This window comes from Rattus rattus, chromosome 1 (genome assembly GCF_011064425.1).
Source record: "Rattus rattus isolate New Zealand chromosome 1, Rrattus_CSIRO_v1, whole genome shotgun sequence".
Taxonomy (NCBI): Eukaryota; Metazoa; Chordata; class Mammalia; order Rodentia; family Muridae; genus Rattus; species Rattus rattus.
This window is the reverse complement of record NC_046154.1, coordinates 144594783-144619448: the sequence shown is the minus strand read 5'-3', so window position 1 is coordinate 144619448 and position 24666 is coordinate 144594783. Positions and strand designations below refer to the sequence as shown.

The following is a 24666-nucleotide window of genomic DNA, read 5'->3' as shown; positions in this document are numbered from 1 at the left end:
CAACCGTTCTTTAAAAACACGGTTAAGCTGACAATAAAAATATCCACAAATTGAAATTCTTACTTTTTGTCTTTTATTCTCAACGGAGGAAAGTAATTTGAGTTTTCAAACTCAGGGAGCTGGAGATCGGGTTCAGGCTGATTTTTGTAGTTTTAAATGATATAACTGATACTGGTTTTGTGGTGACAAGAGGCAGAATCTGAAACATTTATATTTAAGACATTTATAAAAAAAACAAAATCAGCAAATAAAAAGATGGGAAAACGTGAGAGAAATGTGGAGAGATGGCACCACGGGCTGTGAGAGGAGAGAGATGGTGCTAGGGGCTCTGAGAGGGGAGAGATTGCACCCCGGGCTGTGAGAAGAACAGCTGGCCAACTTTCACCAGCTCCCAAAAGAAATATATTTTTTAAACCTACTAGAAAGAAGGGTTGGGGATTTAGCTCAGCGGTAGAGCTCTTGCCTAGTAAGCGCAAGGCCCTGGGTTCAGTCCCCAGCTCTGAAAACAAAACAAAACAAAACAAAAAAACAAACAAACAAAAAAAAAAACCCTACTAGAAAGGTTACCAAGGCCAACCACAGCATTACTTAGTTACTATTTTCTTCTAAAACAGTACTTTGACTTCCAGTCACTGCCTTGACGCCCTCTGTGAAGCAGTATGTAAAACAATATATAGGAAATTCTCTTACATAAGCTTTCATGTACCATAAAGAACAGAGGGCAACAGAGAACATTACCCTGAGTAGTAACACTACAGGCAGTAGCTTACATTTAATCTACTTTAAGTTCCCCTACTATCCAGATCTTCTAGAATACTTAGTAATTTCCATCAGGACAAGTAAATGTCATTCCAAACCAGAACGTTGTTAGTTGTAAGTCCCTTTCAATAATAGTGTATCATTTGAGCGCTGCTTCGGGCAGATACAGAGAAATGGTAAGTAAGATGAACCAGAAGTCTAACTTTTATGACCTAAAAACCCACGAGATCCTATGACTCACTCCACCCCACTTGGGAAACAGTTTATCTCTCAGCTGAGATAACTATGACTCGGTATGTTTTTGAAAACTCTTATGAATGATAGCTTGCAGATGTATGTATTTTTTAAACTGTACTAATGTTAATGTGGATGTGTCTGTATATGCATTGTGTGTGTCGATGCCCCCGAAGGCCAGACAGGATGCTGAAAAAACACTGACCTGGGGCTCCCAGATGATTGTGAACCGTCTTACAAGACAGCAAGGGCTATCTTTCCAGCCTCGAGATTTACGTAATTTTAAAACCAGGAGACAGGGTTAAGAAATGAAACTCTACCTTTCTAAATATAAAACCAACTTTCTAGAGACGCACCACAATCTACTCATTAAATGCACTGGGGGTGGCGGCCAAGATTGATTTTTTTTCTTTGTTGTTTAACAACATAACTGAATCTAAGCTTAGGACACAGAGATGCTCTAATCCAGGCTCTGCGAGAGCACTGTCTGGCCGCCATCAAACTTTCTAAGACAAACTTTCTAACTGTCTTCCACCTACATCAGCAGCTGGCAGAATCTGGCCTGATGCCTCTCAAAGATCACGATCACCTCACTGCAGATGTTAAAAACTATGTGCAACTATGGGCACTAGACTGTGAACTACTTACTAGCTGGATTAGGAATAAAATGGCTTCAGTCCCTTAGACAGCCAATGGTCGCTCGGATTTCCAACTCGGTTCGGCTGTGTTGGTATCTGAAAGCCGGAACTGATCACGTCTAACAATGATGCACAAGAGGAGTGTGCAGCTGACACTTTCAGAGCTAAGGCTGAGAGCTGAAGATTTTAACCAGAACGGCCTTGATGGATACTATGCTTATTTGGCACAAGGGATTTGTATCTAACGCCATCTGACACTGAATTGTCCTTGACTCTCGGTCTCGTCTCTCACCCTCCTTCTTCACTTGGAACTGTCTGTCTTTCCACATTCACATAAAGGCTAAGTCAAGCTGCTTCCGAAGAGTCAACCCCTTTTCTGCTTGGAAACATGAACGGATTGACTCATCCAAATAAGCTTTAGACAGAAATGATGTAGTCTCTTACAGAATTGTAAAGTTTGTCAAACTCTGCGTATCTCCTGAAGACGAACCATTCGCTTCTTCCCACAGAGACCAGAACTTTATAAACCTGTGGAAAAAAATAAATAAAAAAAGACATAGTTTAACGCACTTCAACTGCAAAGGAACCATACACAAAATCTGCTAACTGTTTATGTGATTCTCCAAGATAAAAATGCGTATCGAATGAAACAAACAAAACTGTCAGAACTACCGACTGCTAACACTCGGCCATTCTTGCCTCATCTTTTCTTTCCCAAGAGCAAAACACTGTAGAATAAAGTGACGCCATTTTCTTACTCATCAGCTAGCTATGCCTTGAAGTTCTAAAGCACTTTCAGAAGTGATCCCTGGCCACAGTTAACACTGAGCGACTGCTTTTCTTCCTAGTACCTTTCAAATAGTAATGGTATCCTTTCATTCTTCTAATGCCATTCTACAATTGTGTCTAATGTCTTCACATACAACCTCATTTAATTATAATCAATAGTCCTATGAATGAGCAGAATTATAGCCTCCCACTATGTCAGTCAAAAAGCTGATTTACTTAATGTTTATAATGATAACTAGATAAGAGCTGCTTTAGGGGATGTTTGCTCACATTCTCTTAGTGTTGGGAGAAAAGCAGGTTCGTCTCAGACACACACACACGTGCGTACAAACTATCCTTTCCCACAAAAGGAAAGTAACTGAAATCTACAAGTTCACTCTAGATAACACCATGAGGAAGACGAGGCTCTGATATTTTGTAATAGACGGTATAAACGGATGGGGCCCTCAGCCACATTAAAGCCTTCTTTGAGAGAAGCGATGAAATCTCACTGCAGTTGAGGCAAAGCCACTGCTATCAGACTCTTGGCAATGGACGTGTCCCTCAGATGAAAGATAACAGTGCTCAAGATTCAAGCCGTTGTTGAACAGTCAGAGGGCTGATCCACGTCGACTATTAGTTCATGTTGTCAAATACACTTTAGATGCCCCGAAATGTTTCTTTTCAGAGAACATTCATGGACATTCCTCGCTGTATAAAGCTATTAATATGTGCCAGAAATGAGGAGACTTAGTCACAGGCCAGTGACGTGACCAAGAGTGGACAGCGGAGTCTCCTCATCAGGAGTCAGGGAAGCAGCCTGGACGCAAAAGGACAAAACCAGGTCTACATGACTGCGGGCATCTTAAATCCCTTGTACTGATTTTCTGATGAGGATACAGAACAGGGAGACGGGCTCTCCGGGTTACAGCCAAGGCAGCAGCCAAGTCTAGGTTCCAGGACATGGGGGTCTCTGGAGCAAACACCACACACACAGACACACACAGACACACAGACACAGACACACAGACACACAGACACACACACAGACACACACACACACACACACACACACACACACACACACACACACACACACACCTGGGCATTTGAAGGAAGTCTATGAACAAGATGCCTTTTGTAGGGTCTCTGAAACACCAGGACATAGCTTGAGAAGGTCAGGGTGCAGGTCCTGTCAGGCTTCCCCTACTCTTTCACAGAATGTATCTCTCCCTGAAAAGACGAAAGGACACCTAACCTACTATCCGTACTGTAGGAATGTCTGCCAAACTTGGTGGGAGTCGAAGTTCCTGAAGCACAGAACAGCCCAAAGGTAAGAAAAAGGAGTAAAGGAAAGAAAAGTTGCGTACTCTCCACTATTTTATCCAAGCTGTAACAAACAGCCTTTGCCAACCTTCAAGGTGCTGCTGCTAGAAATTTTGGTTACACAAATGTATTAACAAGTATGTACCATTTAAGATATTGTTACAACACACATTCGCACGCACGCGCGCGCACACACTGCAAACATACACAGTTCTGCACCTAAGAGGCTGGGGAGAGATAAACAGCCAGGTCCACACTCCAACCTCTGTATCAATGCAGGGAGGCGTTTGTTTAGGAACAGAGAACAGGGCAGGTGAACTGCTTCCTGGTTCCACATCTCGGACCCTGAGAGCGAGCTACCATTTGCAGTTGCTTCTGCAAGCTAATAAGGCGGAATACAGTGTCTGGGGTGTTTAGCTTAATATTTCAGCTCTTCTCAGCTCCCAGGTCAGCATGAATTCCAGCTGAAAGTCACTTATCACAGCAAGGACTCAGTGGTCTACTCCCGTGGTGGTCCAAAGGGGGCTGATGGGCAATGCCGAGAGGGAAGGCACTGCACCAGTCAAGTGCTCTACTAGAACCTGCTCTCACCCACAGAAGACAGTCCCAAGTCAGCCCAGCAAGGACACGGCCAGCTACGACACTGCCTGTGCAATCACGAAGGCAGAGTATGGACAACAACAGAACAGGCTGTGTGTTCTGCACACATCTGTAATCCAAACTCTGAGGGAAGGCAGACATAGGAGGGTTGCTTTTGGCTTTTTGGTTTTTAGTAATAAAGGAAACACGAACCCCAGATGCAAGAAAAGACCCTGATTCCCCAATTCCTCAAAGGAATTGGCATAGAGTGACAAATGACACCCAAGAGTACCTGATGACTTTGTCCTCTATGGCCCGCACATGCACACGTATAGTAAGAACGCATACACATTCAGATAGATATTGTTAAAGCGCTTGTTTCCCAGACACTGATAACATAACTAGAACACGCTCGTCGTACCTACTGTTTATAAAGCAAATACTGTGGCACCAAAGTCAGAGATGCCTTTGTTTACCTTTAAGGTAGAAAAAGAGGTAAAGTGGGGAAACATTGTAAAAATGAGGTGGAAAGTAATAAATGCCACGAGGCACTGTGGAAATTTCAGGACAGTAGTTTTTAACATGGGCTCAGGGACCTTGGAGTCTACAACGCTTGACAGTTGTACAAAGCTAACATTGCAAAGGCACACTGTCTACACACATGTATCTGACAAGAGGACTTGTGAGTTTCATACAATTCTCCAAAGAGATAGGCAATCAGGCAAAAATCTGCACTAAAGAGAACAATTACTGTTACAGCAGCCAAAGGAAGCTTCACTTTCTTATTATTTTTTCTCCTCTTCTCCCCCTCCCCCCCTCCCCCTCCCCCCCCCTCTCTCTCTTTGAGGCAGGGTTTCTCTGTGTAGCCCTGGCTGTGTTGGAACTTTCTCTGTAGACAAGGCTGGCCTTGAACTCAGAGACCCGCCTTCCTCTATCTACAGTGCTGGGATTAGAGATATGCACCACCACTACCTGTTCTAAAGAAGGTTTTGGGAGGGTAGCTCATTCAAGAGAAGAAAAACCTGAACCTGTGGAGAGGAGGGGGGATTCCTGGTTAGGAAAGAATGCAGGCATGGGGGGGGGCAGAGGTGTGGGGGAGGGGAAGTGTCGACATTGGCTGTCCTAACTCTCCTACCACACACTTACCGTGAACCTCTTCTTTTTCTCTCTGTGTTCGTCAGAGCTGGGAATGCTCACACTTGGGCAGCTCTCCTTGTAGTCCATGATACAGTCTCTCTGCATTTAATGTCTTGAAGGACACAGAAATTGAGTCTGAAGTTTCCAAGGTCTCAGCAGAAGGTAAATATGATTAACTAATCCAAAATATGAAACCTCTTGAGGTAATGTTCAAACTCCATCATGGAACCTGAAAGGACAGGAAAAAAAACATGATTAGAAAACCAATTTCAGAGCGTCTGGTGTGTCATCTGGCCTTTGAAGGGGACTGTGTGTGAAGGCTTCATCCCAGAGACATAGGGAATGGTTCAATATATGAAAATGAGGATAAAAATGAAGAAATGTAATCTACCCTAAGAACAAACTGAAAGAAAAAAACCAACCCAACCGTCTCATTAGATACAGAAAAGATCTTTGACAAAGTCCAACCGTCCTTCATGATAAAAGCCTTGGAGTGACAGATATAAGGGACACACCTAAACATAATAAAGGCTACATGTAGCAAGCTGATAGCCAGCATCAAATTAAATAGAGGAACTCAAAGTGATTCCACTAAAGTCAGAAACAAGGTAAGGTTGCCCTCTCAGCTCTCCACACTATTGAGAATAGCACTTAGTATTAGACAGAGCAGTAAGACCACTGAAGGAGATCAAGGGGATACACATAGGAAGGAAAGAAGTCAACGTCTTCTCATTTGCATACCCTACAAATTCCCACCAAGGAAATTCTACAGCAGATAAACATTTCAGCAAAATAGCTGGATACAAAAATAATTTATAAAAATCAGTATATACAACAAATGATAAACAGACTGAACAAGAAATCATTTTACCATAACCTTGAATAAATAAAATATGTTAGGGTAACTCTAACCAAGCAAGTCTTATATAATAAGACTTATATAATAAAAACTTCACATCTTTGAAGAAAGAAGGTTGGAAAATCTCCCATGCTCATAAATAGGTGGAATTAACATAGTAAAAATGACCATCCTACCAAAATCAATCTACAGATCCAATGCAATCCCCATTGAAATTCCAACACAATTCTTTGCAGATCTTGAAAGAACCAATCTCAGCTTCATTGGACACAAAAAGCCCAGGAAGCTAAAACAATCCTAGGCAATAAAAGAGCTGCAGGAGGTGTCACCATTCCAGATATCAAGTTGTGCTGCAGAGCCACAGTAACAAAAACAGCCATCAATAGGCACAAAAAGACGTGTTGATCAATAGAACTGAACTGAAGACCCAAACATAAATCCAGACACATGATCTTTGATAAAGAACCAAGAAGCGAACACTGGGGGAAACAAACAACCTAGGATCCTCAACAAATGGTGCTAGTCAAACTGTCAGTCTGCGTGTAGAAGAACACAAACAGATCCATGTTTCCTACCATGCATAGAACTCCAAATGGATCAAAAAGACCACAACCTAGACAAGATACCTTGAACCCGATAGAATAGAAAGTGGGGAACAGCTTTGAACTCATTAGCAAAGGAGACAACTTCCTGAGCTGTCTTTAGTGCAGGCACTAATATAGAAAATTAACAAATGAGACCTCATGAAACAGAAAAGCATCTGTAAGGCAAAGGACATCATTGTTTGGACAAAGCAGCAGTCTACAGAATGGGAAAAGGATTTTTACCAACTCCACATCTGATAGAGGACTAATATCTAAAATATATAAAGAACTTAAGAAAATAGATATAAAAAATTAAATAACACAATTTAAAAAATGGGGTAGAGATCTAAATAGAAATTCTCAATAAAAGAAATGCAAATGACTGAGAGACACTTTTTAAAAAATGTTCAGTGTCCTAGCCATCAGGGAAACAGGAGTCAAAGCTACTTTGCGATTCCATTTTACAACTGGAAAAATGGCTAGACTCTGTAACGCAGGTGACAGTTCATGCTGGCAAGGATGTGGTGCAAGGAGAACACATCCTTTACTGGTGGGACTGCAAACTTGTAAAATGGCAGCTCCTTAGGGGGGAAAAAATCAATCTACCTCAAGACGCAGCTATAACTACTTCTGAGCATATACCCCAAGGACCATTCACCATACAATAAGATACTTATGCAACCACGGTCATTGCTGCTCATTTAATAGCCGGAAGTTGTAACAACCTAGATGTGCCCCAAATGAAGAATAGATAAAGAAAATGTGGTACATTTACACAGTGGAATATTACTCAGCTGTTAAAAATGGCACCATGAAATTTGCAGGCAAATGGTTGAAACTAGGAAAAAATCATCCTGAGTGAGGTAACCCAAACTCAGAAAGATAAATATGGTATGTATGATTATATTAGCCATTACATAACTGATAAACTGTAATCTGCAGTCTGAGAGAGGGTAGAAGGGGCTAGGGGGAATGGAATAGATTTTATGAGTGGACTGGGTGTGGAGTGCGGCAGATGGGAACAGGAGAATCAAGTCGGGGGGGGGGGGGAGGGAGGTAATGAGGGAATCCAAGGAGAGACAGCTACTATTGAGGGGAATTTGAGGAATGAAATAAAAACCCCGTTCAGTGGAAATGTCCTAAAATGAAATATATGAAGAGGATCCTAATGAAGTCTCCAAATAATGAGGGAAACACGGTCTTAACTGGCCATCTGCTGCCACTGAACAAAGCTTCCAGTACCAGTACAGGGTTACATCCAATTCAGGTGTTGGCCGAGAGGTCCCATGGAAATCACCAAACCGTTCTTCCCTAACGGACTGCAGGAACCCACTGCTTTAGACAACACCTGCACAGCTCATGACCACTGCCAGGCTGACGGGTGCCTACCCAGAACCTTCTCCCAAGGTTCTGGCGTCTTTGGTATGGAAACATACTCTACAGGCAACCAAAAGAGAAAAGTAAACGCCAACCAAGCCCCAAAAACTTTCATCTAAGAATCTGTCCTGCTGGCAAAGTATGCTAGGGCAATGGTGGCACAAAGCTAGTGTACAGGGGTAACCAACCAATGTCTGCTCTAACTTACGGCTTAAACCATGGGATAGAACCCGTACCCAACACGGTCTGAGTGACTGGATAAGCCAGAGCCCCCACCCCAAAAGTAGTGATAAAATGACATTCTACTGCATTCATAGATATGTGTCTGTTACAGCAGATAGAAACAAACGCATAGACTCACGGCCAGATATGGGGGGTGGGGGGGGGGGCGCAGAGACAGACATGCAGACACCAAGAGACCAAGACCTTAGAACACACAACTCTAAATGGGATTTCTCCATCAAATCCCTCCCCTCAGAGCTCAGGAAACCCCATGGAAGAGGCAGAAAGAGAGAAAGAGCTATAGGGAGGATGACGTCAGGAGAACAAACACAGCCAAATCAACTGAGCAAAGCTCCCATGAACCCACGGTCACTGAGGCAGCAAGCACAGCCTGCAGGGCCTGCACCAGGTCCTCTGTGTGTGTTAGAGCTTTCACTCTTATGTTAAGTGGGACTCCTGGATGTGGGAACTAGTGTGGCTCTGATTCCTGTGCCTTCCCTTGAGACTCCTTCTGTTAGTCTACCTTGTCCAAGTTCCACGTGACGATTTCTGCTTTCTCTTGTTATGTTTTGTTGTGTTGTGTTTTGTTGTTATCTCTTAGAAGCCTGTTCTTTCCAGTCAGAGACAGAAAGGGAGTGGATCTGGATGGGAGGAGGTGGGGAGGGACTAGGAGGAGTAGAGGGGGGGAAACTGTAATATACTGTATGAGAAAGAAATCTACTTTTAGAAAGGGAAAAAGATATAAAAACAGGACATATATTAATAAGGGAGAGCCGTTCTATGGAGGGAGAGGATGGTACAGTGGCATGCAAGGTGTCACCCGATGGGCACAGACAGATGGCGGAGTGATTGTGACAGGCCTGGCGTTACTTCCAGGTGTCCTCGGAGGTGTGCACCAAGCAGATGACTAGTAGAATGTGGCTGCTTTGTGTCTTTCTTTTCTTACAGCTGCCTGCAGACAGGAGGGAGAGTCAGGCCAGAACTTAACGGTGAACGGTGAGGAGCAATGAAACATGCAGCCACGCAGTCCTCCATGCTACACGAGGCCGCTTGTCGGGAAGCAGATCCCGGATGGTGGGGAAGCAGAGCGAGGCTCAGAATGACGGCCCCCACTTCCACTCGACTGAACTTTACCCAGCTCAGTGAAGCTGCCTGAGCTCCTCTGGGGACACCCAGACTTCCAATGCCTCCCCATCCCATCCCCAAGCTCCATGTGACCCTTTCAAGTTGTTTCCAAAGGAGACACCAATTCCCCTCAGTTACGGTCTCACTTTTTTTATTATCATCCCATAACCCAACTGAGCTTACGAAGAAGTTCAAGGTAACAGAGAACACACTGAATTCAACTTAGAATTATCATGACCCATTACAAGGCCAAGCGCACATACTGTTGATTTTTCTTCAATTCTTTCCCAAGAGTTAACTACGGTCACCTCAGAGTGGATATCCTCTGTAGAAGGGGAACTATGAAACCCTTCCAAAGGTTATTGGAGACCATCTCTGAACAGACACCGATTTTGGTGGACACAAAATGTATTCTACTACTCAGAGCAGGACTCCTAAAGATGGTGTAAGAGATAACGTTCGCTATAGAATCTTGGTGCGTCCAATGGAAATAGATTTATCTTGTGTCTGTTTGTTTCCCTTGTCCTAGAGTTTTGCTGAAACTTACATATGAGTAGCTTGCCAAATTGCCACAATGGATCCTTGTCTTGCCAAAAAAGCTATTGCGGAAGAAAAGAGCCTTGTAGAAACCTCTGACAAGCATCAAAAGAGTTACTCAGTTTGTCAACAGCTATTGTCCACTTGGTTCCTGGCTGACAGCCCTTCTAACCAACCACTCTACTCTCAATAACAAAAACCACTCTCCCTTGTGAGCTCAGAAACCGTATCACTACCAAAAAGCTGGTGGATCCTATCATATCTCCACTTAAACTGCCTGCCTAGCTGGGCAAGAGCCAAAAACATCGTGGGGCATGCGTATGGAGTGCCGACCTCTAACCAGGTGGTGGTGCTAATCCCAGATGCAATCCCAGATGAGGTATGTTAGGTCGGAGACTGTTAGGATAATCTCTGACGGCAAGTATACAGCTTATGACCTGATAACTGCCTCTTCTATCAGCAGTGAAAGACAAGGAGATGCTATCACATGACAGAAATAGCTGTACCTACTGAACACTGTCATACCAGAGGGCTGACGTGTGCACTGCTGTCAAAGTATGGTCTAGACTCATAACAGTGGTTCTCAACCTGTGAGTCGCAACCTCTCGGGTTGACCAGCTCTTCACAGAGGTCATGTATCAGATATCCTGCATATTAGATGTCTACACCATCAGATTCATAACAGTAGCAAAATTACAGTTATGAAGTAGCAACAGAAATAACTTTACGGGGGCTGGGGATTTAGCTCAGTGGTAGAGCGCTTACCTAGGAAGCGCAAGGCCCTGGGTTCGGTCCCCAGCTCCGGAAAAAAAAAAAAAAAAAAAAAAAAAAAAAAAAAGAAATAACTTTACGGTTGAGGGTCACCACAATGTGAGGAACGGTATAAAATAGTCAAAGCATTAGGGACCACGATCATGTTGACTCCATAGGCCACCACTGATCCACCACATTGACGACACTAGATTAATTGTCCCCAGTGAACAAGAAACAACAAACACTCTGGACACCTGTGCAAGCCACAGAAACAGGGGATGGGAGGAAAATGCCACAGAGGCTCGGGGATCTGCTATGCAGATCGTTCCCTAGGGCTTCGCTGCTCAGACAGGATGTCCTGTCTCAGGTGAGAGACGACATTGCCTCCACTGAGACAAGAGCAAAACAACCCAGGCTTCATGTCTGGATGTGCTTGTTCTGACCCACTTTCTGAGGAACCCGGAAAGGCTGCCAGGTTTTATCGACACCTAGTCTATAAAAAGGTGCTTAAAGATGAAAGCTGCCTAACCCCTGAGCCTCTGCCTGGTCACTCTCCACAGAGACAGAAATGACGCAGGGAGGTTTGAGGTGTCCCTGACAAGCGTCAAGAGTGACATCTACTGCCCCTTAGCATTTGCCGCAGCTCCTGCCCATTTGGTTCCCGTTTTTGGTACTCCATCTGGGAAGAGATTGGACAGTTCTCTGTGTGCATCCAAGAGACTGAAAACAGGAACAGGAAATGGACAGGGCACCATTTAAGTCACCAAACCACTATGTATGTACAACAGCATTCCACTTGGTATAATAAAGGCAAAAATGATTTCGGGCAGGTCTGGAGGGCCCAAGTTTATGCGCAGGGTAAGTGGTAGACTCCACTCTGTATAGATACTCTCTACAGGATCCTCAGGAACAAATGGAGAAGACTTGCCAAGTCTTATTAACTTTTTTGATTTGACATAGGGTTTTGTTATGATGCCCAGACTGGTCTTGAACTCCTGGGCTTAAGTGGTCCTGCCTACCTCAGCCTCCTAAGTAGTTGGGCCCCCAGGAGCCACCATGCCCGTCTTTCATGAACGCACATTTAAGTAGTCAAAAACAGAATTAGGAAAAAGTAACATTAATTTTTACTAGAAACTGAATTATTTATTCTATAAAAGCCAGGCAATCAAAAGTGTTCTCTGATCACACACTAAACAGCAAAATGAAGAGGTCTGTCCAAAAAAACAAACAAAAACCCCCCCAAAAAAAGGAGGGGTGGGGGAGTGGAAGGAGAACAGAAAAGGCTATTCTGGTCCTGCGGGGCTAAGTGCGAAGTTTTGGGGAAGTTCAACGGTGTTAGTTTTTCAAAAAATAGTATTATCAAGAACAGGAAAGGATGTGTCTGCACTCCACCAGCAGGACAGAGGACCATTTGCAGTTATTCTTGGGGGCAGCTGGCCTGCCCTGGCATATAAGACATGGCTACACTGTGACCAAATCATTAGATGCCATTCACAGCAGGACACGTAGGCTTACTATCCACCCATCAACAAGACACCAAGAAACGGGTCAGGAAAGAACGGTCAGAGACCAGCCAGGTCTGAGGGAGCACAGCCAACACAGCAGCGAAACATGGCGCTGGCCACTAGTACATCGCAGCTGAAGACACTTCTAGTGGTCTGCACGTGAGGGGATCAGGAATGACACTGAGCATGACCACCCCACAGCAAAAAAATGATCTGATCCGGTGTCAGTGCCGAGGTCATGAGACAGTGTTGGGGGCTGCAGAACGACCTGTGGACAATGCCCTTAAGTGTGAGGACCTGAGGGGAGTCCCCGGCACTATTCAAATGAAGGAGGGAGTGGTGATCTGACTGTAATTCCAGTGTTCCAGGGACAGAGATCTGACGCCAGATCTAATCCCCAAGCAAGTCAGGAGTGAGACCTTACCTCAGTAAACACGGTGGGAAAGGACTGAAGAAGGCTCTCAACCTAGCCTCTAGCCTCCACAGGCATGTGCACACTCACATAAAGAAACTGGTGCTTACTGGGCACTAACATAGGAACTGTTCTCAGTCCTCACGGCCATTTCTGAGGCAAATATCATTGTGCCCATTTTATAGATGGAGAAAAAAGCAAGCTAGGCTTTAATCACAGTTATGGGTCACAGCCCCCAATCTAAGAGTACAGAGCACCTACCACATCTCAGTTCCTCAGGCCCCTTTGTACTCAGCCTCTTCCACATCATCTTCAGAGACTCAGAGCTGAGATGAGTCCCGGGCATCTAGAAGGCAAACCTTAACAAAAAAGGCCATTTCTGATTCTGCCTCCGGGAGGGACAGAGATCAGGAAGCAGTGTCAAGACTCCTGCCTTCCCGCTCTGAAAACATGCCAAACACGCCAATATACCAAGAGCTTTGTACAGAACACGCTGCGTGCTGGCCTCACCACAGAGATGACCAAGAGCCAGGATGCCACCAAGAATATATCTTTCAGAAATTCGTGCTGGTCAAAAGCCCCTGGCTTAGACCCTCGGGGAGAAACTACTGTTGTTTCGTTAAGTGGGCTGTTATCAAAACGCTTTCTAAATATTCCCATGTAGGCTCACAGATGTTTGCTGTCAGTCTTGGTCAGAGAAGCTCCCATGTTCAGAGGGCAGCAGTTAATGCAGACTCTCACAGTTCGTCAAGGTTCGATACGGACTGTTGAATGATCAGCCCTAAATAGGACATCCAGATCAACCCACCAAAATACTCAAAGAACATCACAAAAGAAGAGGGGAAAGAATAAAAGAATTGGGAGCTGGAGGAAAGCTATGAAATGCTGTCTTCTGGATGTGATGTCATGAGCCCACAGCAGCCCTAGTTACATGCATAAGGCCTGAGGAAGATGAAGCCAGTCAACACTTCAGCATGGATGTGGGAGGAGTTCTGAACAAGACCAAGCCAGTCAACACTTCAGCATGGATGTGGGAGGAGTTCTGAACAAGACCAAGCCAGTCAACACTTCAGCATGGATGTGGGAGGAGCTCATGAGGCCCCACCCACAGCTCAGGACCTATTGGCAGCTGATGGCTGTTAGGAGACAACCATTTTCCTTTGGTAATATGGCCCCCTGCAGTACGGACAGCCACACATTCGTGTATATATTAGGTAGCACTAAAACAAATCCATGAAGTTAGAAGAGGGATGTGTTCGGAGGAGTCCTGGGGAAAGTTGGAAGGGAAAAGGATACGTAGATAATCGAAATACACTACGTACGCATGATAGTCTCAATAAAATCATTAAGGATCGTAAAGAGTAGGGTAAAGCAAAAAGATATTTTCAATAAGAGAGGTAGCTTATCTTTTTAAATTTTATTTATTTTAAAGACTTTTAATATTTATTGTGTACATATGGGTAAGACACTACAGTAGGAAAATGTTCAACTTCTTGCCAGGCGGTGGTGGTGCACGACTTTAATCCTAGCACTAGGGAGGTAGAGGCAGGCAGACCTGTCTCTGAGTTTGAAACCAGCCTGGTCTCTAGAGTGAGTTCAGTAACAGGGCTACAGGAGAAACTGTGTCTCGAAAAAACAAAAACAAAAACAAAAACAAAAACCACAAACAAACAAACAAACGAAAAACAAGAAAAAAAGTGTAATTTCCAAGTTAAGATTTTGTTCATCTAAATACTGCTCAAATGTATGGATGTCCATGTGAATTGATGTCTACACGCAGGTGAGGGCAGGCAGGAGATAGGCAAGGCTGGGCGGTGAAAAAGAAACGTGCCGGCAGAGGCTTGGAAAAGTGGAAAAGAAAGAAGAGAAGAAGAGAAGGATGACCCTCCCACCCCCGTGTGGCTTTAATTAGCCACAGGTAACTATGAATATTTTATAAGGGATGGATAACTAGGACAATTTGTCTCATCTAGGTGAGCAGTTTATGTCAATTGGCTCTGACTTTATTGAGTGGACGTTTTGTGGAGTGAGAATTTACTGATATAAATCCGATGGATAAATTACAAGCCTCTAGAGGTTTGATTTTACTGGGTTGCTGGGAATATGAACAGAGTCCACAGTCAGAGGGCCTCGAGATAGGCAGTATCTGTATGGGACTGGCATGGCAGCCACCTGCCTAGGGAACTAGATGGATGGTCACCGATGGGCTAGTCATGGAGAGACTGCCAGGGACAGAGAGGACGGAGAGGCGGGAGAAGCGTGCTTGGTCTCTTCTTAAACTGATTATTAATTACTACTACACATTCTTTTAAATTAAACGGTTTTAAGGCATTTCCTTTTTAGCACTGTCTCCATGTTCTGTCTATCATACACTTATGACTGTGCTGGTCCTCTCTGTTTTGTTTGAGGTAAGATCTAAAGATTATTACTTTTACCTCTAAGAGGGTAGGGACAGTTTGGGGGATGCAGCTCAGTGGGAGAGCCTTGGGTTCAGTCCCTGCCACTACTAAACTGGGCAAGGTGCTGCACTCCTGTAATTCCAGCCCTCAAGTGGCAGAGGTAGGAAGATGAGGAGTTCAAGGTCATTGAGGCTAGGGTGGGCTGGAGAAAAGCCCGCCCCACCCTCGCTGCCTTTTAAAGCCTAATTTGTCATGAACCTTAAAGACGGACTTGGTACTGCCTAGCAAACCATACCGTATTAGAGAGCAGACGTACTCAAGAACTGTCAGTATAGATTCTTCATGAAGCGGAGAGACAGAGACAGAGGCTCTCAAGAGGAGTCCTATTAAGGCAGAACCGGGAACTGGTATCTGAGAGCCACGATACCCAAAGGTAGGAGCTAAAAGGCCCAGGGTGCTACAAAAGAAACCCCATGGACATACAATGCAAAGGTAGAAAAGTCCTGGAAGATAACCTAGAAACCTGCATGGGCTCTGATACAGTGAGGACTCTGTAGATAAAACACCACAGCAGCATCCAATGATTCTGAAGACACGGAGAAGGTAAGCCGCAGCCCGGAAGAAAGCGTCTGCAAAAGCTCTCCGTGAAGGTCGACCTAACATATTCACAGAGTGCCTACAAAGGACTTTCTTAAAAAACACAATTTAAAAACTGGCCAAAGACCCTAACATCCGATCTCATCACATAAGGTTCCCATTGGCCAGCAAGACTTGCTGCCGAGTCTCAGGATTCCATTTCTGGGACCCATATGGTGGGTCACATACAAACTGTCCTCAGACCCCCACAGGTACAGAGTGGCACACAACTGCTCCCCCACCAAGACACACAGACAAAGATAATTTAAAAGAAAATGTACAGGTGGCAAGTAAGCACATGAAAGGAAGCTCTTCATGACGTATGACGTAAATTAAAACGAGATTCTAGGGATGCTACTGGGTGAAGTTTACCTACCACACTCAAGGCCCTGCACTCAGTCCCTACTACAGGGGCGAGGAAGAGGGGGGAGAGGAGCAGAAGAGAGAAGAGGTAAGGAAGATATACACATCTATTAGAATGGCCAACAGCCAGAAAACTCAGACCATCAAATGCTCTGAGGAAGGAGCATCAGGAACAGGAAGACAGTAAAGTCACTTTGGAAGACACTCTACCGGAGTCTTACAAAACTAAACCATGGTAGTTTAGAACACTTGCTCTTTTTTTAATTGGACATTTTATTTATTTGCATTTCAAATGTTATCCCCTTTCCAGGTTTCCCCTCTGGAAACCCCCTATCCCATAGAACACTTGCTGTTGTAGAGGACCTGAGTTCAGTTTCTAGCGCCTATGCTGGGCTGCTAATAACTGCCCACGACTTCCGTTCCAGGAGATCTGAAATCCATTTCTGGCCTCCGTACATGCTGCACACACATGTGCACAGACACCACACACACAGAGAAATAAATCTCTAATAGTGAGACTGATAAAAGCCAAGCCCCTTTCCCTCGCTGGCAGCATGGCGGCTGCACAATGCCTGAAGTTACTGTAAAAGACATAAGCCAGCAGTCGTTTGTCAGAGCTCTGGCAGCCCTTCTCACAAAGTCCAGGAAGCTGGAAGTCCCCAAATGGGTGGCACAGTCAAGCTGACTGAGCAGAAAGAGCTTTCTCCCTATGGCGAAAGCTGGTCCTGCACAAGAGCTACTCCTTACAAAGTACAGCGCCTATGCCTTCAGGGCAGGCTAGAGTTGGCTCCATGACCAAGAGAAAGGTCACCAGCAGAGGCTCCTGCAGAACTGAATGAAAATGGTAGACAAGGACCTGAGGGACAGAGAGATTGGGACAGAACCACCAGGCAGGTGACAGCTGCCAACAAGAGAACAAATAAAATGAATTAAAAATCAAAACCTAAAGAAGTTAAAATGTACAACCATACAAAAAACCCCCAGTACAGGGATATCAAAATAGCTTTATTCACAACTGCCCGAGCTTAGAGGCAAGCAAGATATCCTTCGGTGGGTGGTATCCTTAGGTGGGTGAACAGATTAACAAAGTGTGATACATACAGACAATGGAATACTCGTTAGTGATAAAAGAACAAGCTCTTAAGTCAAAAAGAGACGTGGCAACGACCTTAAACACACAGCGCGCTAAGAGAAGCGAGCTGAAAGGCTCCATTCTGTGAGATCTCATCTCACTGAACTTAAGAGTCAAGGCAGAGCTGCAGGACCATAAAAGATCAGAGGCTGCTAGGGCACAAAGGTACAAAGAGAAAGGTGGAGTTTGGGATTTTAAAAGTATATCTGGGGGTTGGGGTTTAGCTCAGTGGTAGAGCGCTTGCCTAGGAAGCGCAAGGCCCTGGGTTCGATCCCAGCTCCGAAAAAAAGAACAAACAAACAAACAAAAAAAGTATATCTGGATGATCCAAAAAGAGGAACACAAAATGAAAATGTGTCCATATTCATACAATGTATACCAAGAGAGAAACCTGAAATGTAAACTATCCACTTCAGGTCATTCAGACAGATCCATCAACTGGTAAGGGAACCTATGCTGGGAGATGGTACTAATGAGGGGTATGTGGACGGGTTAGGAACAAATGGAAAACCCTGGCACCTACTAGGAAGACTGTCTAACTAGGAAGCTCAAACTGGACACCGGTAGAGTGAGAGACCTAAAAAAATACAACCATATCCTAATTTACCTAGAAAATTGGCAAGGGAGGGGAGTAGGAAACAAGATGAGTGGCTTTTATAAGTCACATTTAAAGCACCTTTCCAGGAAATTCTAACCCTGAACCAACTGGAGTTCCGTGTCTTGAAGTCTACCGAAGAAGCATATAATCCTGCACTTACTTACTTCCACCTCTGCAGACGCTGGCTCCAAACAAACCGAAATGTTTCTACAGAAACAAAGGGAGTCTTTGTCTCATCTGTAAACTATGTTGGCCCAAACCTAACAGGATCCTGATGAAAGATACATAGTAGCCTTCTCCCTTTTCCCGGAGGTCACAGGATGAATCAGTTACAACCTTTCCTGTTTTCCCTGCTAACAGTATCCTTCCCCAGTGTCTGTTCCCCCCTCTTTGATTTTGCCCTGTCCTGTAATCACAGAGCTGTCCCAGTTTTTCCTAAACTTGTTACTATTTTCTTACAGGCACCTTTATTCATCCTGATTTTTGATAATGAGAAGTGATAACAGTTGGGACTAACATTGAGAAGTCTGCACCTATCAATTTGAGAGTGGTCCAAGAGCCTCAGCGGAAGCCATGTGAGCCTGCCTACTCCCTGAAACTATTTTACTAAGGACAGGTAGGGAGGGGAAATGAGTGAGGAGGCAAAGCAGCCACTAAGGGCCCTTTGTATTCCTTACTAAAACCAGAACTGCCAGATAAAGGAGGAAGGTTCTAAAGTTCTCCATAGTACGCATCCCCCACTTGATTCAGAACCCACAGGATAACTGTCACAGGCAAGGCTGGGCCCTGTCCTTCTGAGCCTCCCAAAGGTCACTACGTCTCGGGGTCTCAGTTTCAGTGGGCATGCACTGTTCTTCCATGCCTTTCTGTTCAGATGCTCGTCCTGAGCACATCTTGCAGGCCGAGGTGAACACACACAGAAGAACTTTAAGGGCACACCTGGCGGTCAGAGCCCAACCATTGGCAGAGTGGGAGGCCTGGTTAGTGACTGCAGACTGGAAGATTTCAGAGAGTAGGCGCACAGGTGCACACACCCTACATAAACCACAGAAATCCAACAATTACTAGTGGCGACTTCAACCTGCTACCCATGCTTCCACTCTAATCCTGCCTCTACGGCTCTCCTCCCTCATAGCTAGTGGCTAAACCTGAGGTATGCTCAGGCGTCCCAGCCCATCTAGTAACCAGAGCCTTGTAACTGCTTCCTCAGTCTTCCCGACCATCACTCTCCCCTAGTCACTCCATTGTCCCCTTCATTATACACGCCACTAGGCTGTGGTGTCTTAATAAACCCTCCCTTGAAGCACAGATTTACATGCATGGTGACTCCCGTGTGCTGGGGAGGTCTCACTCGTCTGCACCTCTGCTGTTATTTGTAACATTCTTAACAAAGGCACCTCAAACACAAGGAGTGTTTGGATAAACACAGGTGCTTATGTGGTACATAAGGGGAATTTTACTCCAAAACCAAGTATTTGCTTTCAAAATTTCTCCTGAAAGTTATCACATTTGAAGATATTCCCTAAAGCACACTAATTATAACCAATTACGTATCTAAATTATAATACTTAATGAAATTATAGCACAGGATTCTAGACCTGAACTACTAACTAAACTACTAGCAAAAGCAGCACATAAAATTTTAACTTAAAAGTTGTAAAAGGTCTAAAATCATGACCTTTATATACAGCTGCCCCTGGAAGTCTTTTTGTTTTAGTGACTACAAGCTTCATTCTAGAAATGGTTGAAGAAACTCAGAACTATGTCTGGCTACATATTTAAACACAAGAACAAAGTTAGGATGATGTATACCCCAACACAGGAGAAAAAAACAGTTCAGTTTGGGATGCAACAGAAAAACAGATAAACAATGAATGGCAGAAATGTTTGATATTCTGTAAAAAAAAAAAAGGGGGGGGGGAGAAAAAGAGAGATAGGGCCTTACTCAGGCTGGCCTCAAACTTTAGAGCTTCTTATCTCAGTTTCTTGAATAAAGTCACAATCAAGTTCATATCTGAAAGCATCACAAGAAAAAAAAACCATGCCTCAGTTGAATATGTGTAGAGACATTTTTAATGCAATTATAAAAAACTGTGTTAAACCAAATGTTCTGTCAAACAAAAAGAGCAAGCTTCATCAATACCTCCCATGAAGTAAAAACTCTGAGATGTATCTTTTCCACACGTACAAGAAAGCAAAGGAAGAAAGAGGTATGAACGTATTTTAAGATTACAGACGAGGCCAGACGTGGTGTGCCTGTAATCGCAGCACTCGAAGAGGATGAAGCAGGACTGTAACGTCAAGGCCAGCCGAGACTACACTGAGAGACCGTGTTTGAGGGTGGGGAGGAGACAGACAGACACAGAGAGAAATTACATTATGTGAAGTCAGAGCCAAACAGAAGAAGAGAATGTTCAGTCCTCTCCAGCTCAGAAAACAAAGCGGAGAAGCAGGAGGACTGTGTGTGCCTGGAGATATAAAAACAAAACCGTTTAGAAATAATGCTCCACAAGGAGACCCAAAGCTGCAGACATTGCTCTAGCACTGTCTGGTCCTGACACCTTCCCAAGTGTCGGCATTGCACACTGTTACAGTCATTTGGCTGTCTGTTACACATCAAGTATCCAGCCCAATCTACACCTGGTCCCTTAAAGACCTAGGCTCGAAGTTTTCAACTTTTTACTTCCAACTGAATTCCCCTACCCTTTCCCTACTCTCAGATCAAGCTGTGAAGCCCCGTCTTTAACGAGCTGAAGGTCTATTAGAACTTGAGTTCACACTGACTTAAAAAGCGGATACGTGGGTCTCGTGCACCCTCTAAAGGTAACTGGAAAAAGGTAAAGACATATAATATGGAACTTCTGTATGGGTAGTCCACGTCCTTCTCTTCAGATGCAGCGACAGATAAATAGAATCACAAGTCAAGGAAGACTGATCAATTTCTGAGAAAGCTAGCACCAGAACTCTGAGAAAGGACAAGGCAACTCCCAACTAAACTCATCCAGCATCTGGGGTGCCGTGGCATGAGGGGGATGTGGTAGGGGTGCAGGATAAACATTCTTATTCTGTAGCAGAGATCTTCAGCACAAGTGAAGAGCTAGTAGGTCAGTTCGTCAAAAACGCCTGCTCAACTGGAGAAAGCAGTCATTAATAAGAACAGGACTGTCACGAAGGAATCGACACCAATTTAAGGGTTTTTGCATAGCCACTGGAACCCTACTTTATTTCATATTTGAAAGCCTAAGTTGGGATCACTGTTTTCATCTGCAGGAGATACAGGCTGCAAAGACCACCATGTAGAGGAAGATGAATGCCCGCTTCTCTGCAGATGTGAAAGCCTTCAAAGGAAACTTAAGGGCTGTAGGTGCATTAGAAGGGCCAGAGGAAGAGGGCTTCACAAGGACCAGGGTGGCTTGTTTGGGGGAAAAAATTGATGAAAAAAACTTAGCTACTGGCCTGTAGAGTGCAAAGTATGGGGGACTTAAACTCAGACTCAAGGTCTTATTCCTTCCTGGGCAAGAGGGAGAAAGAACTGAAAGCAGAGGAACCAGGCAAGTAAGGCAACGTGTAAGTGCATTAGCTTAATTAATTGTTAGCTGGGCTGCTCATATCTGTGCAAAGCTACACAGCCAGTATCTTCCTGGGCCAAGTACTGTTTCCAGATACTAGGGATTTAGCAGGGAACACAGGTGGAAGCACCCTTAGCCACATGGAACTTACCCGCTGGTGGCGGAAAGCAGAAGAGTGATTATACCAACGGAGGACATATTATAGGAAGTATGGGGTTGTGTGCAAGCTTAAGTAAGAAGGAAACAACTGAACAAATACCCAGAGGTGAGGGAGTGAGCAACACAGAGCCAGGAAGTCAGCAACTTACACACCAGCTATCTCTAAATAATTTGACTGGGAAGGGCTTTTGAAGTTACCAGCTGTGTCGCCACCTCACCTCTCCATTCACATTTCAGGCTAGCGCTCTGGGTATCGCTTCCTGACCATATGTACAGTACTACCCAATGGAGAAAGCTTCACCAGTAACGCGGTGATAACAAACTGTGCGAGGTCAGTGTAATTATGTTGTTCATGCCTTCTGCACACAGAGAAACGAGCTGCATTTTGAAAAACAAAAGCAAAGCGCTGTTGGAACGTGTTTGTACAAAGTTCAAGACAATCATCTTGTTCTCAAAGCAATAGTTGATGCAGCAACTTCCAGACTTGTGATTTAAATCAAAGGTGCTGAAGAATGATTATGAATCATGCAATTAAATTACCAAGCAGGATGCTGCCGAGTGAAGAAACTCTCAGCACCGTAAAACTGTCAAAAATAAAAACACTGACTCCCATATTCCTTTGCTTTTAAAATTTGTTGATGAGCAGAGCTGAGTTAGTGGCTCTGCCATTTATTGGTTCTGGGTCTTTAGACACATCCTCATCTGTAAAGACCAGCAGGACTGGCTTTTCAGATTTGTTTTATTTATTTATTTGTTCACTTAACAATTTTTGAGACAAGGTCTAGCTTTCATGTATCTATTAAGCCCAGTCTGGCCTTGGACTTTCAGCAATCCTCCTGCCTCTGGCTCCTGAGTGCAGAAGTTAAAAGCATAGGCTTATAACCACATCCGGCTTCCATGTCTCTTCCGAACCTGTTTCTGTGTGGCAAGCCATGCTCATATGACGTCTGAAGGCTAGTTTATGCACTTTAGCAATAATATAGTATAAAATAAGCACTCACTCCGGAAAGCCAAGTTTTCCATCAAAAGAACTGCTTTTAAAGAAATCAACCCCGACTCTCAAAATGAGGTTACACTCACCCTAAAAAGTATCTTCTTCCACCCTTTCTTTAGAATAGTCTTCAAAACTAAGGTTTATGAGTTCAGGGGTGTAATTCATGGGCAGAGCATGTGCTGGGGGTGGATGGGCGTTTCCAGCCCAAGCACCATGAGAAGAAAAAGATGTTTGTAGCATTTAGGGAGGAACTGGTTTGAAATAAAGTGGTCAGCTCAGAGCACCCTTAGTACTAGAGGACTCAATTTAGGACTCAATTCGCAGTCTCAAAGGCATCACCCAAGCATTTCAGACAACAGCTCTAAGAGACTGGATTCCAGAAATGACAACCTTAAGAGATTCATGCTCATCAGAATGCAGAGCGAAAATAACCAACGTTCGTTGCCAGGCACTAGGTATTAACCCAATCTTTACAACAATCCCGTCAGATTACAAGAACCAGCACCACAGCTTTACATACGTGAAAACCATGGCGCATGGAGCCGAGAAACCGCTCAAGTTTTTCGGTTAATAAGTACACCAAGGGCTCAGGCATTCCAACTTAGAAACCTGTCCGCTAATCTCCAAGTCATGCTCCCTCCTGGAACCCTGGCGTCCTCCTAACAGTCCCTACTAGTCGCACCTTTCCGTCCCAGCAGGCAACCCAAAGTCTACGTCCAGAACCAAGTACCACCCATGTATTTTAAAGGAACATAAAAGCTGCACACTACCTGAGGTTTCCAAGGGCTGTGAAGGGTGCGCATGCGGAGCCACTCAAGCCTCCTCCCTCCCGAGCGAGCGAGTGCCTCGGCCAGCACCGCAGCTCCAGCCGGACCGGTGAGTGGTCTGCATCAGGTCCCGCGAGTGCCCACCCTGTTCCCACGGCGCTCCGAGGTGTGCACACTTACCTTCCGGGACCCTACCCTTGCGCGTGGCAAGCTGGAAGCGCCACTCTTCGGCGCCACCCGATCCCAGCGGGCCTCTCCACCTGCCCCCAGGGCGCCTGCCGGCGGGCGCCCCGCCCACATCGGCGTCCGGCCCACATCCGTGCCCAACCCCAACCGCCTGTCCTCGTCGTCGTCCTCCCCCCTATCCCCCCCCAACCCCCCTCACCTGGCGCCTGACAAAGGTTTCCGCAGACCGCATCCCGGGAGGTCCTAAGTAAATAAAGCCTGAGTGGGGGTTGAACCTGGGAATGTGGGGGAGGACACAGGAAGAGGGAAAAGAAGAAAGTAAAGAAAAAGGCTGGGGATGGCAAAGACAAGCTAAGCTCTCTCTCCCGGGTCCAGCTAAGGTGAGGTTTGACAAGGCACATTCTGCTACCTCAGCAAAGTAGGAGTCACACACGGATACAGTGTTCCACGTGCAAAGAGTCTCTAGGAATACTATTCAGAGGGGCAAAGAAAACAATTCCGGTACTAACCCCTATCTCAGCCCCTCCTGATTGCTTTTAAAAATGATAAGAAGGGAATGGTGTCCGCAGTCCGTCTGCAATCAGCACTTGAGAGGCCAAGGCAGGTTGGGCTACACAGTGAGGCCAAACTGGACTACATGTGTCCCTGCCAATAGACGGACAGACAGACGGATAGATAAATGCTGGTGGATAGGTAAAGTGGGCACGAGAGAGGCAGACAACAGGTTCACGTCATCCTCTGCTACATAGCTAGGTCAAGATCACCCTGGACTACTTGAGACCCTGGAGAGCAAGGGGGTTAAAAAGTAAAGGTGGGAATGAGGAAGAGAGGGAAGAAAGGAATTATGGGCACTGACCACAGGTAAGAATTCTCACCCCCAGTTTGAGTTATAACCATCTCCTCTCTCAGCCACATTTCAGGAGAGCAGAGCTGTCACACCCAGGCCAAGTTTGGCAGAGTTAAATAAAACCTGTACCAGGCAACAGCAGTCTGGACTAAAAATCAAATTGTATTCAATTTAGTACCATGGGGCTAAAATTATATCACT

The 24666-nt window shown here is 44.9% G+C and overlaps 1 protein-coding gene across 1 annotated transcript in view; it reads right to left on the bottom strand.

The window, feature by feature from the left end:
* The window catches only part of LOC116903850 (serine/threonine-protein kinase Sgk3), a 62693-nt gene extending 38986 nt beyond the window's left edge, over positions 1–23707 (bottom strand). Inside the window, exons 1-3 of the mRNA XM_032906585.1 lie at positions 23613–23707; positions 5451–5670; positions 2076–2159 (exon numbers count right to left, since the gene is read on the bottom strand). Coding sequence (XP_032762476.1) covers positions 2076–2159; positions 5451–5546 — 180 coding nt within the window. The 5' untranslated portion in view covers positions 5547–5670; positions 23613–23707. The remainder of the gene's footprint in view (positions 1–2075; positions 2160–5450; positions 5671–23612) is intronic.
* Positions 23708–24666: the final 959 nt, after the last annotated feature.